The 13163-nt window shown below is 35.4% G+C and overlaps 2 protein-coding genes across 3 annotated transcripts; one reads left to right on the top strand and one right to left on the bottom strand.

Annotated features, from left to right (window-relative positions):
• Positions 1-623: 623 nt before the first annotated feature.
• Positions 624-5660, bottom strand: LOC132164637 (RNA-directed DNA methylation 4). 2 transcript variants are annotated; one of them, XM_059575179.1, is made up of 10 exons: positions 5466-5660; positions 5281-5361; positions 4885-4973; positions 4130-4204; positions 3950-3991; positions 2367-2521; positions 2162-2280; positions 1736-1808; positions 1586-1656; positions 624-1488 (listed from the first exon to the last, which is right to left on the bottom strand). In XM_059575179.1, the coding sequence occupies exons 1-10, from the start codon at positions 5575-5577 to the stop codon at positions 1151-1153; spliced, it is 1155 nt and encodes a 384-aa protein (XP_059431162.1). In that variant the 5' UTR covers positions 5578-5660; the 3' UTR covers positions 624-1150. The 2 variants fall into 2 exon arrangements, with proteins under 2 accessions (XP_059431162.1, XP_059431161.1); XM_059575178.1 differs by having other exon boundaries at positions 3950-3994.
• A 4795-nt stretch (positions 5661-10455) lies between these two features.
• LOC132164087 (protein NUCLEAR FUSION DEFECTIVE 4-like) lies at positions 10456-13163 on the top strand. The gene is made up of 2 exons (XM_059574505.1): positions 10456-11903; positions 12541-13163. Exons 1-2 carry the CDS (start codon positions 10744-10746, stop codon positions 12959-12961), a joined length of 1581 nt encoding a protein of 526 aa, XP_059430488.1. The 5' UTR covers positions 10456-10743; the 3' UTR covers positions 12962-13163.

The raw sequence follows: 13163 nt of genomic DNA on the forward strand, positions 1-13163 counted from the left end.
ATGTCTCCCTCTTCTTGGATTAAACCTTATTGTTAGGGAACTCGCATCCGCTCGCTTGTTAGTTTCTCTGTAACTCTTTCTAATTGAATAAGAAAAATAAAACCGTCATAGATACCTAAAATATGTTGCATCATCAATACTTAAAATAAAATAAAAAAGACTAAAATATCAACGGCCCTTAGATTGTTGGAAGATGGTCAAACAACTCTTAAGCCTATTTGAGGTTTAATCAACCACCTCTCTTAGTTTGGACGATTTAAACACCCTTATTGGTTAGTTTAAGGATGACCGACCACCTCAAAAATTATTTAAAGGAAATCAATCAACCATGTTGACTGCTTTAGGATAGCTATACAACCCATCAACTATTTACGATTTGGTGAATCAATTCAAAATTGGAAACATGTTACTAGTGGCGTGAAAGAAAACATCATAGCTTTGCAATATAGTTTCTTTGATAAAGACATGGCACGCCCATAATTTTTGCCCTGAGATGGTTTAAAAGATTATATATAATCAAGTGGCATGTGCTGGATTTTTGCATTTCTCAAATGAATAATTCGGGCCACCTATTTCCATAAATAACTTATTGCAAACAACTCTTCAACCCTAAAAGAAATGAGGATAGAGATCTCAACAATTTTATTGTCAAAATTGATTGTAATTCGAGTAACAAATGTGATAGAACACTTGTGAAGCTACTAATAATTCAAATGTGATGATGATACTTGCCCTATACATCTACTATTTCTAACAAAATGTTCTCCTCAGAAGATCATATTGAAGAATGTTAAATTTTCTTTTAGTACCGACATAACTCCAATCACATATTAACACGTGTCCGCAAATTACTCTTTTTCAGAGAAGAGTAACAGATAAAACTGAAAATACATAAGCAGCCATAATTCATTGTCTCAAGGAAGATCCAAGAGAACAAATCGGCAATGTCCATTAAGCACCCTGAATTGCTAGGCCCATGTCCAAAGTCTGTACAAGTTTATATTCCTAAACCTCGAACTCATTAGACTACCTTCCTAACAACTCTTTCAGACTTCGGAGCAGTAATCACAGCATTTTCAAGGGCCAAAATCACAAATCTTTGCAAGAACAAGATTGGTTTTCCATCAAAGCTAATGCTCATTCACAAAAACTATCTCCACCCTTCATCATCATGACCATCATCATCATCATCATCAGTATAGTCAAAATCATCACCGCCATAGTTAAAATGATCATCAATCTCAGAGTCATGCTGGTCTAAATCCTCAGGTTTCAAAGATCTATTATTTTCAATCTCACTTTCCTTTTCTGACTCATTTTCTGAGAGTTCTGCATCATCTAACAAGCCATGCTGGTCTAAATCCTCAGATTTCAAAGATCTATTATTTTCACTCTCGCTTTCTTCTGACTCATTTTCTGAGGCTTCGCTACTCTCCACTTCCTCTTCAGATATCTCATCCGGATAATCGTGTCGAGGATTATTTTCAGCTGAGAACCACCATAAAAGAATAAGCAAAAAAAAAAAAAAGAAAGAAATGAAGGCATTTTGAATTTAGGAAAGAGAAGGAAGAGAATCTAAAATTACCATTTGAATCATCACTATCATATTCTGATTCGTCAGGCCCATCATAAAAATCGTCCTCATCAACTTGTACACTGAATCAAGGATATATATTAACTTCAGCAAGAAAAAGAATAAGTGGAACTAAACAAATCCAGAATATTTGATACTTACAGAGGAATTGGAACATCTTCATGAGCTATGACCATGTCATCCCTTGTAGTGTAAAAGTCGTATACATAATCATCTGTAGATAATGTATAGCACAGATGAAGGATTCACCCAAGTGTAATGAAAAACATAAACAAAAAGAGAGGGTCAGTACTAATATTGAGAAAGAAGGCTTAAATAATAATTAATCTTCAAGAGGATTGACCTAAAGAATAATCAAATTGAACAAAGTTGACACACACACAAAAAAAAAAGAAGATATTTATTTTCTTGTCTCTTTTAAAGAGAAGATAAATAATTGCTGCAAGAGCTAACAACATCCTCAATCATTATTCTCTCTCGCTCTCTCTCTCTCTCTCAATTGATATCGGTTTAAGCTGAAGACAGAAAAGCATATAGAAAGTAAATAAAAGTTGCTGATGAAATGACCTTGTTCGGACATGCTAACATGCAAGTCAGATTCAATCTCTGAAGCAGCAGCTGGAATGAACTCTCTTAGTAGAGGCAGATAACTAGACAAAAGCCTCTGATCCTCCAAAGATATATCCCTGCAATAAGATTAGAGGGGTGATCGTTATCAACAATAATTTTGCAAATATAACCTGACAAGGAATTTCGTGATGACAAAACTTACTCCTGTTGTTGCACCTTATTGGATCTTTCCTCAACATCAACTCGAACAACATCATAAAACCGACACATTTCATCTAATGCTTTATTATGTGTTTCCTCTTTGTTTCCTCTTCTGCTCCTCCATATTTGTTCAAACCGAGCATTTTTTGCTAAGACCTAAAAGAAGAAAGAAGATGAAATATAGTCTGGAAAAGGAATTTAGAAATAAAAGTTTCACCAAGTACACATTAAATTGCTGATTTTACCAAAATTGAATCATTTACAGAAACCATAAAACAGATCCATATACACTTGGAATAAACTCTTTTGGATAAAAACTACAGCCAAAAGGGGTTGTAAGGTGCTGAGGTCCAGGATCAAATTTATCTCAAAACCAATTGTGACCAAAGCTTCCATCTATGATGAGCACAAGCTGAACCATGGAGCTTGGTGATTTTTGAGTAGTAAGGAGCCAAACAGGTCAAGTAATGTTCTGCGAGAACTTGGTTAGAGCACTTAACAAGCTCTAACATAAAAGTTCAACTTATTCCATTGATTTTGTAAATTATCTCAACAACCCTCCACCAAGCGAATCTCAAGTCAAGACATTGAAGCATATAAATGTCATTCTTTGTCCCATGAAAACAATGGTGCAAGAAGACTATACACATGCCATCCTAGTGCCTCCTTATAACTTTAGACTAAAAAAACTGGAAGCTACATACATACTCTTGTGCAACTCAAGGAGGTTGTAGTCCCAACATATGGTAGGGGTACTAATGTGTTATATGGTTCCATCATAGCATTGAGTGCACACCTAGGAAGAGAAACAAAATAGAATTGTAGGAAGCCAGGTACTTAAAGTATGTCAACAAATACAAAGATGAATTTATGGCTACCACTTGTCTAAATAATTATCCCTTAGTAGTCCTATGTAGCCTAGACCCCAAACATCATTGAGGAGTGGCATGTCTTCCTGGTTCCTCTCGTCATTTCATGCACTGAATGAAGATGCTAATAGAACATGAAGCATTTTTGTACATTTATCCTAAGGAAATCAAACATTATATGAAAAATAATCCAAATGCATGTAATATCAATAAAAAAAATTATTATAAAGTCTCATCAAAATAGGCCTTTGGCCTCATCACTATTTTATGAAATCCAGACAAGTCTCTTAATCTGAACAAATTGTCACATGAATCAAATTGATAAAGATCTCACAAAGAAACTACCAGAGCAGTTACAATTGCATGGTTCTAACATGAAAGGCAGATGCAACTTAAAGAGCCGTCTGACAATACTTACTATTAAAAAAATCAAATTGAACTATAGAATACATGGACAATGAGAAATACGAATAAATGGACAACGAGAAATACTGCAAAATGATCACCTAACAAGGTCAACACGATTCATAACGAACTTTAACACATATCATCATCTCAAGAATAGAAAGAAAAAAGATGTCATTTATAGTACATATGTACATGTTACTGAAAGTCCTAGATGCAAGTACCATTTCAATTTTATTGAATGTCCACAAATGGACTTGATGTAAGTAATAATTAAATATACATGTGCGTATTCTGCTGTGTAAAATACCTCCTGTTCTTGTCTGGCTTTAGATAACAGCTGACCTTGTCTCTGCTAAACAATAGACAGGAAGTGAAAAAGTGTTACAATAAAGGAAAGTAATTAAACTCTTTAATCATATTTGAGACAGTGAGCTAAAGCATGGTTCCATGTGATGTGATCTGTGTGTCCTAGAGAGAGAGAGCTTACATTTTCCTTTTTAAAAGTGCGCTTTCGCTCCTCAAAATTTGTTTTACCTTCAGATGCATCAACGGAATTGGGCTCCTAAAGCAACAGTGAAGTAAGACACCATCATCCATATTCTTAAGAACTTAAGACAAATGAGAATTGCACAACATGGTTTTGCACAAGAAAAAACTAACTTCCTATAAGCGGGAAAAAGAATGCAATTCAAGCAGCATGCTTTGACACAACAGTGTGGAGCACATGAAATGAACAGAATTGTAGAAGAAGAGAACTAGGCCCACATGTCACTCAAACGAAAACGAAAAACTCAATATTTATAAAGAATTAGTCAACACAAAAAAGCTACTAATGCACAAAAACACGGCACAATTATGTTATACATGCAAGACAAAAGGCAAAATGTAAAATTTCTTTTCTACTATTCAATATTTATTCTCCAACAAACTCAAGTCCTTTGCTGAACAAAAGGTTTATGAACCCAATTGTTTCACATTCTCAGCAAGAAGACAAGAATAACAAATATAACCTCAGATTTCCACTGAAACAGACACTAATCATCATTCCTTTCAGCATAGAAGCACTCATCGATAGCTTCAAAGTCTCATCAAGACAAGACATCAAAAGAAAACCCCATTTACAAAACTTGAACAAAATCAAACTATGATGATGAAACCATTACAACTTCATTTCAGCTTACGCTGATTAACAAAAGTAAATAAAACCCATCATTTAGTTAAGACACAAACTGCCGTACTGACCACAAATGACTGGACAACATCAATGGCCGTCTCAGAGCTTCTTACTGTCTCCACATGCTGTACCAAAACCTTCTTAGTCTTGAATTCCTCTAACACACAAAAAAAATAAAAAATAAACAAACTCAAATTTTCCCCATAAATAAATATATAAAAGAATTAAGAAAAATGGATGACTGTAAAATTAATTTGATTAGGATTGCCAAATTCTAATTCTCCTCATAAGTTCCAAATAGTGTAGTTTTTACAATCCGTTAGGAACCACTGCTTCAAAATGGTTTATTAAATACTCAATTCGACAATAACAATGCACTAAGCAAATCCCTAGTTTTCGTTATCCCAAACAAAAATCAAGTCCAAGGAATCGAAATGCGGGTGGAAAACGACTAAAGTAAATACCTTTCCTAGATGAATCAGAGATTGATAAATTCTCAAAATCTAACAACGGACGCTTCAGCGGTCTCTCACTGATTTCAAGCCCTAGATTACACAAAGCATCCACATATATAAACCCAAGTTTCAATTTTTATGAACCAAATTTGAAGGGATTGGAATTGAGAAATCGAAGGGAAACCCTAACTCACATAAAGCGTCGAGACGAGACTGAGAGGCTTTGCGCTTAACCCTGACGACCACCGGCTTGTCGCCGTCTGCGGATTTTGGCGGAGAACAAGAGCTTTCGCCGACGGTCGTCATGTTTAGAGAGCTGCACTTCAGAGGTCTGCAACGAGGTAGAGTGCTTGGAGCTCTGGAGCGAAGGACACGTCACACACCGTCTAAAAAATTCCTCTAAACAAACGGTCGCAAATATATACAAGGGGTTCGTGATCGCGTGAAATACTTTATTGCACACGATGGAATACCTTCAATCTGGGCCATTGATTTTAAAATAAACGGCTGATAAAGAGCAGCATATTGAAGAGACAAAAAAGGGGTGGCGTGCAAGTCACCTCAGGATCAAATGGGTGGTTTGGCCTTTCCAAAGGCCACATTGGGAGGCCAAAAGAGGTGGTCAAGTCACCGGCCGCATGATTACTTCGGCCATTCAGCCAATTTGAGGGTGGTTCGTATCAAGGAGTGAATCGACCATCCCACTGTCTTTGAGATAGTTAAACCATTTTTTTTTTGTCACAAAAGTAATTCTACCCCAAAAGAGCATCTTGAGAATTCTTAAGGAATATGGTATCCTAACCAATAAATTGTTTAAATAACAGTAATGTTATATATATATCACATCTATTTTACAATATTGATGTGTTCGTCCTAACTTTCAATCAATTGGTGATTATTATTTTTTTACCAATGACATGTTCGAAAGGTTAGTGAGGATTACCCGATCAACATTGTGATATAACTATAAAATAAAAATGAAGTTTCTAGCATTACTCCTAGTCTCAAATATTTGTCGCCTTAACAACCTAAAATGTTACCTCTATAATTATCCTTTATAAGAAAACAAATATTTATAACAAAAATAATTTGTGACCATAGGAGTCCACTAGCCATTACATTCCTAAAATGGTTGGCCCTCCCTTGGTCTAATTTATATCCTTCTGGCTCTAGAGGGGCCGTTCCTAGTATGCTTACTGATGCTTGATCGGTTTCAATATGGCCCATCAAGACATTGAATTCAAGATTGTATTGACTAGAATTGAAACACCTGCAACAAAAGAAAAAAGAAAAAAAAGAGTAAACAAATAAATAAATCCTCTTCTAATTTTCATTGTACCCTGGATGGCTTTTGTTTTGCTTCATGTTAAGTGAAAATGCTGGTTTTAGCAGGTGAGATTTAGCGGGCGGAATCAATTGTGCATCAATTTATTAGGGTCGATCTGTACGCTAGAACTGGACTGAAGCTGAAATTACCGACTTCAAATCGCAAAGGAATTATTTCTCTTAATGTTACCTATCTAGAAAGTAAAGCAAAGCTAAAGACATGAAAATTATTATTTTTCTTTCTTTCTTTCTTGTAAGATCGAAAATTATTAAACGAAAATGTGATTTATAACATTAGTCTAATTATATCATCATCACGTGATTAGTTTGGCGAACTACCCAATGTCTACACCAAATATCACGGCCTTTTGCAAATGTCAAAACCACAAAGTAAGGCATTTAATGAAAGCAATGTCTATGACTCTACTATGAAGGAATTGTACGAGTCTAGGAGAAATAAGGGTTCCATTATATATAGATAGTACCTTGTTCATGGAAGTACCTACTAGTTCGGTGTTTAATACATAATCTTTAGAATATTTACTCTGATTCTTCTTTTATCTTTCTTCATCTTTTTTGTTTTTGAAAAAAAAAAAAAAAAATCAGCTATTGAATTCGTAGGATTCATACATTCACTTAAGTGAGTCATACAAATTAATGGTCGATATTAGGGGGGGAAAAAAAGTACAGAATTATCTAAATCTATTGGGTAAGTTAGAAACAACACTTGTCAGGATACCAGTTTCAACATTGTTTGATTCATTAAATAGTTAAGATTTAAAGTTCTTTTGTACTTCAACATTTTCTACTTAAAAACTAGCAAAAGTTTAAGAATAAAATTAAGGGTTAATAACTTTTTTTAGTATCTCAGTTTTCACTTTTTTTTTTTTTTTTTTTTTTCTCCTAAGTTAAAAAATGGGACAAATTTAGTACCCAACCTATGAAAAAAGACAAAATCAATACCTCTGTTAGTTCTGTCAGTCCCAATTAACAAAATATACACATGCCACTCCCATAATACGCCACGTGTCCTAAATTTTATGGGGTGCGTCAACCCCACCACAGTTTCCATCTGCTGTACGGTGCAGAGGGAAGTAAAGCAGTAGAACATGACCAGACCCATATGAATGCTATTCTCTCTCCAACCAAATTTATGGTCCATCTCCCTGCCACCCTCATTCATTGCTTCTGTTGGGCCTTCAGTTCCCATTTGCAAATCCACACACTCTCCCTCCACTACTTTCTCAACACCAAACCGTAGTTCATTGTCCCCACAAAGCAAAGCCACAGCATTGAGCGAGACGAAGCTGATGTTACTAATCTCAAAGGCACCACAACACGCCGAATCCAGTCCTGGGAAATTGCCAGCGACCCACTTAACCATTTTCACATTCAACCCTCTACAATCTCCGACGTCCCTGTCACCGAGAATGACATGAAAAGGAAGACCCAGAAACGGGCCTAACAGTCCCTGAAACTGGTGGACCACAGAAACCCATTTCCCTCTTGTTAACTCTGAACCTCTAGCCGAAACATCTCCCAAAACTAGCAGCATATCAGGCCTAACACTTTCGAACGATTTCTGGTGAACATATTAGCAAATTTCAGAAATCAATACATCAATTTCAAAGAAGAAAAATCAACATGGAAAGCTTGGAACTGGTCTCAGAAATTACCCGAAAGAACTTAGACATGTAATAGTGTCTAAAATAAAAATAAATTCTTGGCAGCTCGTGTTTTTTTTTAAAAAAATTTTAATTATTTTTACTTTTTAGGACACGTAGTGTATTATGGGAGTGACACGTGAAAATTTCATTAAGGAGGACTGACGGAACTAATTAACGAAAATATTAATTTTGTCTTTTCTCATAGGTTCGGTATTAGATTTGTCCCGTTTTAAAACTTACGGGGAAAAAAATAAAAAAGTAAAAACTGAGGTACCAAAAAAGTTATTAACCCTAAAATTAAATCCAATGTGAAGCTAATATCTAAAAGTAGATAAAGACAACCTTAGTCTATGTTTAAGGCCTGGGCTTACCCAAGGCCGGCTCAATGGCTAGGCCATTGAGGCGGTCGCTTAGGCAGTTAGGCCCCCAGTTATGAAGGCTCAAAAATTTTTTTAATAAAGCCCAAAAAAAATTTTAATTTTATTTTAACTTAAGGCATAATTTTTTTTTTTTTTTTTTTTTTAAATAAGGCCCAAAATTTTTTCTCATAAAAAGTTTAGGCCTCTAAAAGAAAGCCTCAGTATAATAAGGCCATTGTAAAATAAGATTAATTAACCCGAAAAAACAAATATGCCACATCAATTTTTTTGGGCAACTAGTTAAAAGTTAAACTTAAAAGTCATGAAACAACAATGAGAATGAAAATAATAATAATATTATAAAAATATAATAATATTATTAAAATAAATATTATTTAATTAATATTTAAATATTAAAAAAATAAGGCCCAACTTCAAAATTTCGCCTAAAGCCCCCAAATACATTGAGCCGGCCCTGGGCTTACCATCCTCAATGGATACCTCAATCGGCTGGAGATTATGCCTCACGAATCTCCCTCTCCCTTCTTGTGCAAACATGTTAAAAAAAAAAAAAAGGCGGCCGGGCTTACCAAGTAGCATACGTACATGGTACACTAGAATACTCATACGAAAATATTAAAAGTAAAAAGTTTTTCTAAATGAGAAATGCTACTCAACAATTACAAGTATTTATCTCTAAACATTCTTATTTACGTGGCACATTCACATCGATAAGAAAACAAAAGAAGAAAACAACAAAGAAAGTACTAGAAGATAAATACCTAAGAATCTTAAGTAACATTTCAGATGCATGTATACATGAATTTCAATTTTAAGGTCAAATTGTTAGATCTCATTTCAAAGTGGACCCATTGTGCCGATATCTCAGAACTACCTTACTGGTGACTGCCCTATGCATTGTATCATGGATGATGTCAATTAAAATAAAGCAGAGTCTCTTTCTATCTCATACCCAAATATTAAAGCAATTACATCATCAAAGAGATGGCACTTTCCTTATTTCAGATGAACATATCAAAGAAATAATGGTAAAGTATGGAAACAATAAACAAGTCCAAAAAAAATTTAATTTGATTCCTTTCTGTTCTGATATTTTTTTCACTGTATACAGGGGTAAGCTTTAAATATCCCATTTTACAAGCAAGACAAACCCTGAGCTTGTCATAATCAACTTATAAATTCAATTAAATCCTCAACCTTTACATAAATTGTTTTAATTTAGTCTATAAAATTATCATACATGTCTTTTAAGTTATAGCATGCAATCGAAAAACACATTTAAAAAAATAAAAAATAAAATTAAAAAGGGTAGGCGGGATAGACTATAGTAACACCTTCATTAGGCGTGGTCCCAGTCGATTGAGCTACCTGTTGGAGACGATTCTATATGATTTTTAAAATCACTAATAGATTAAAATTCGATAATGATTATTTCAAATTTAATGCTAATTTTAAAAGTCACATTAAATTTGGAAAGATTCGAGGAAGACAAGTACTCCCTTACAGATTCAAGGAATTTAATGATGAAACATGGTTTATTAAATTCTTTGAGGGATAGCTTCTTCATTAAAGGCTGAAAACATGACTTATTTTAAACGCTTAGATGAAATGAACAACTAAGATTTATGAATTTAAGAATTTCAAATTTTAAAAAAATTTTAGGAGATCTCAATTCCTTCCTTCTAGCATTACTCATTTTTTACGACAATTAAACAAAATCCATTCTAATTTATTGAGTTTGGCCTCACTCTAAATCCCAGTACTACCCTCTACTCTCTATTATCTTCCTTTTCCAAACCCTCACATTGATATGCTCTAATAACTCACTCACACCCACACAAAAATACCATTAATGGCGAAGGTGGTGGTAGACAAGAGACCACATTTTAACGTGCGCAGCCACACCGAGGATCGTGTCATTCTCTTCGCCAGCACCGATCCGAATCCGTTTCACACACACCCCCACCCTCACCCTCACCCTCACCCTCACCTCCATGCATGTCCCTTTCACAATTTGCTAACAATCAGGCGCCCAACCGACCCTTATAAATTCTCAGCGGTGAGCGTGGCTCAAACCATTTCCCTCCTCCCCACCCACCATGTCTTCATCAAGATCTCTTCAATGGCTAAGCCTTGTGGGAATCATATGGCTCCAATCCATAAACGGAACGAACACAAACTTTCCCGCTTATTCTTCCCAGCTCAAGCACCTCCTTTCCATCTCCCAACTGCAACTCAACAACCTCGCCTTCGCCTCCGACGCCGGAAAACTCCTAGGTTGGTTTTCCGGCGTCGCCGCCGTTTACCTACCCCTTTGGCTAGTTCTCCTCATAGGCTCTTCTCTCAGTTTGCTTGGTTACGGCTTGCAATATCTTTTTGTAACAAACCAAATCTCTTCTCTCTCATATGGCCATATTTTTTTCCTCACTGTTATAGCAGGAAACAGTATTTGTTGGATCAACACCGTCTCTTACGCTGTTGCCATACGAAACTTCCCGTCCGATCGCCAGGTTGTCGTGGGGTTAACAACTAGCTACATAGGATTAAGTGCAAAGGTTTACACAGATATTGTAGATGCTGTTTTTCCTCCTTCACCCCATGAAAGAGCTAAAGCCTATCTTCTTCTCAACTCTCTTTTACCTGTTATAATTTGTGCAATAGTTGCACCCCTCGTCAGAGAAGTTGATGTTGGAAGGCCTAGAGACATGAAAATTGGGTTCATTGCAATGTTTGTGATAACAATGGCTACTGGGGTCTACGCTGTAATCAGTAGTTTGGCGTCGATTTCAGGTAAATTATCGTCATGGAGTCATGTCATTGGTATTGGCGTGTTCTTATTGGCTCCATTAGTTATTCCGGTTGCAGAAAAAATCATGGAATTGGTAAGAAAATATTGGTATATAAGTACAGAAAGAAAAGTGTATCATTTTACTATAGATGAGAGTGAAGGTAGTAGTACTGTAGTAGAGAGAATGGAGAATGGAGTGAAAGAGAGAGAGGAAGCTGGTGAAGTTTGTGATGAGGTTGGTATTATTAAAGAGGAGATTGGAGTGAAGGTGATGGTAAAGAGACTGGATTTCTGGTTATATTTTTTTGTGTATTTGTTTGGTGCGACACTTGGCATAGTGTTTTTGAATAACTTGGGACAGATAGCTGAGTCTCGTGGGTATTCAGGAACATCTTCTTTGGTCTCTTTGTCTTCTTCATTTGGGTTCTTTGGACGTCTCATGCCTTCCCTATTGGACTACTACTTCTCAAGGTAACTATCTCTTTTTCATCTCTATCAAATTTACTCATTAATTAGGGGGCATTTGTTGGTGCATGCATTACCTAATCTATTTAATGCAAATAATGTGCATATATAAATGTGTTGGTTGATATAAATTCTAGTGTAAACTAGCTTACTTGAATGACCTTTTTATCTACCCCAATTTTGGGTAATATGGGCAGAGAGACCCTAAAGGTAGAGGAATTAGGATCCTTTCAAATTTAAATAAATTTGAGACTATCTAGTTAGTCATAGTGTAAATGTATTTTTGTTAAAAGTGAAAAGACAAAAATACCACTCCACTATAACTGTAAATGAACTGAAAATGATCTTGTTCCAAGGTCGAAGTGCTTGGACTGCATGTTCGGTGGGCCCTGTACTCTGGGTTGTTTGGGCAACTTAGAACCTGAGATCTCCTTTGATAACATTTTTTTATTTCTCTTTTCAAAACAAAAACATTAATAGTCCAAAACACCAAATTAACATTTAAAAACTACTTTTATATTTATGTCCCATCGGAAGATGTTTTTCAAACAAAAAACATCTAAAAAAAAACATTAACAAACAGAGCCAATAACATTTATATATGTACAAGATTGTAATTTTGAGTTTGGTTTGAATTGTCCAGGACCAAGCACGTGATTTCAAGACCAGCTTCAATTGTGGCATTAATGGGTCCAACAGCAGGAGCATTCTTCTTCCTTGTCAACAAAGCCAACCTTTCCCTCAACATCAGTACTGCCGTCATAGGAGTGTGTAGCGGGGCAATTACTTCCATAGCTGTATCCACAACCACCGAGTTGTTTGGGACAAAAAATTTCTCCATAAATCATAATGTTGTGGTTGCAAATATCCCAATAGGATCCTTTGTTTTTGGCTACCTGGCAGCTCTTCTTTATCACAAGGAAGGAAATGGAGATGGCAAGTGCATGGGGATGGAATGCTACAGGGAGACCTTCATCATCTGGGGTTCATTTTGTTTTTTTGGAACTTTTTTAGCTTTAGCTCTCTATGTTAGAACTAGAAAGCTTTATTTGCGAAAAGTATAAGATAATATATATATAATCCATATATAATTCCAATGACATATACTAATTCTAGCCATATAATTGAAGAAAAACAATGATTTAATTAACTCTAAAGGCTATAGGCATCAGTGTATAGGACAAGTGTACGTTGGATTATGCTCATGGTGATCAGTAAATGCTTTTACTTTTATTAATTAATAGAGTTTTTATTGCCATTCATTTT

This window comes from Corylus avellana, chromosome ca10 (genome assembly GCF_901000735.1).
Source record: "Corylus avellana chromosome ca10, CavTom2PMs-1.0".
In the NCBI taxonomy this organism is placed as follows: domain Eukaryota; kingdom Viridiplantae; phylum Streptophyta; class Magnoliopsida; order Fagales; family Betulaceae; genus Corylus; species Corylus avellana.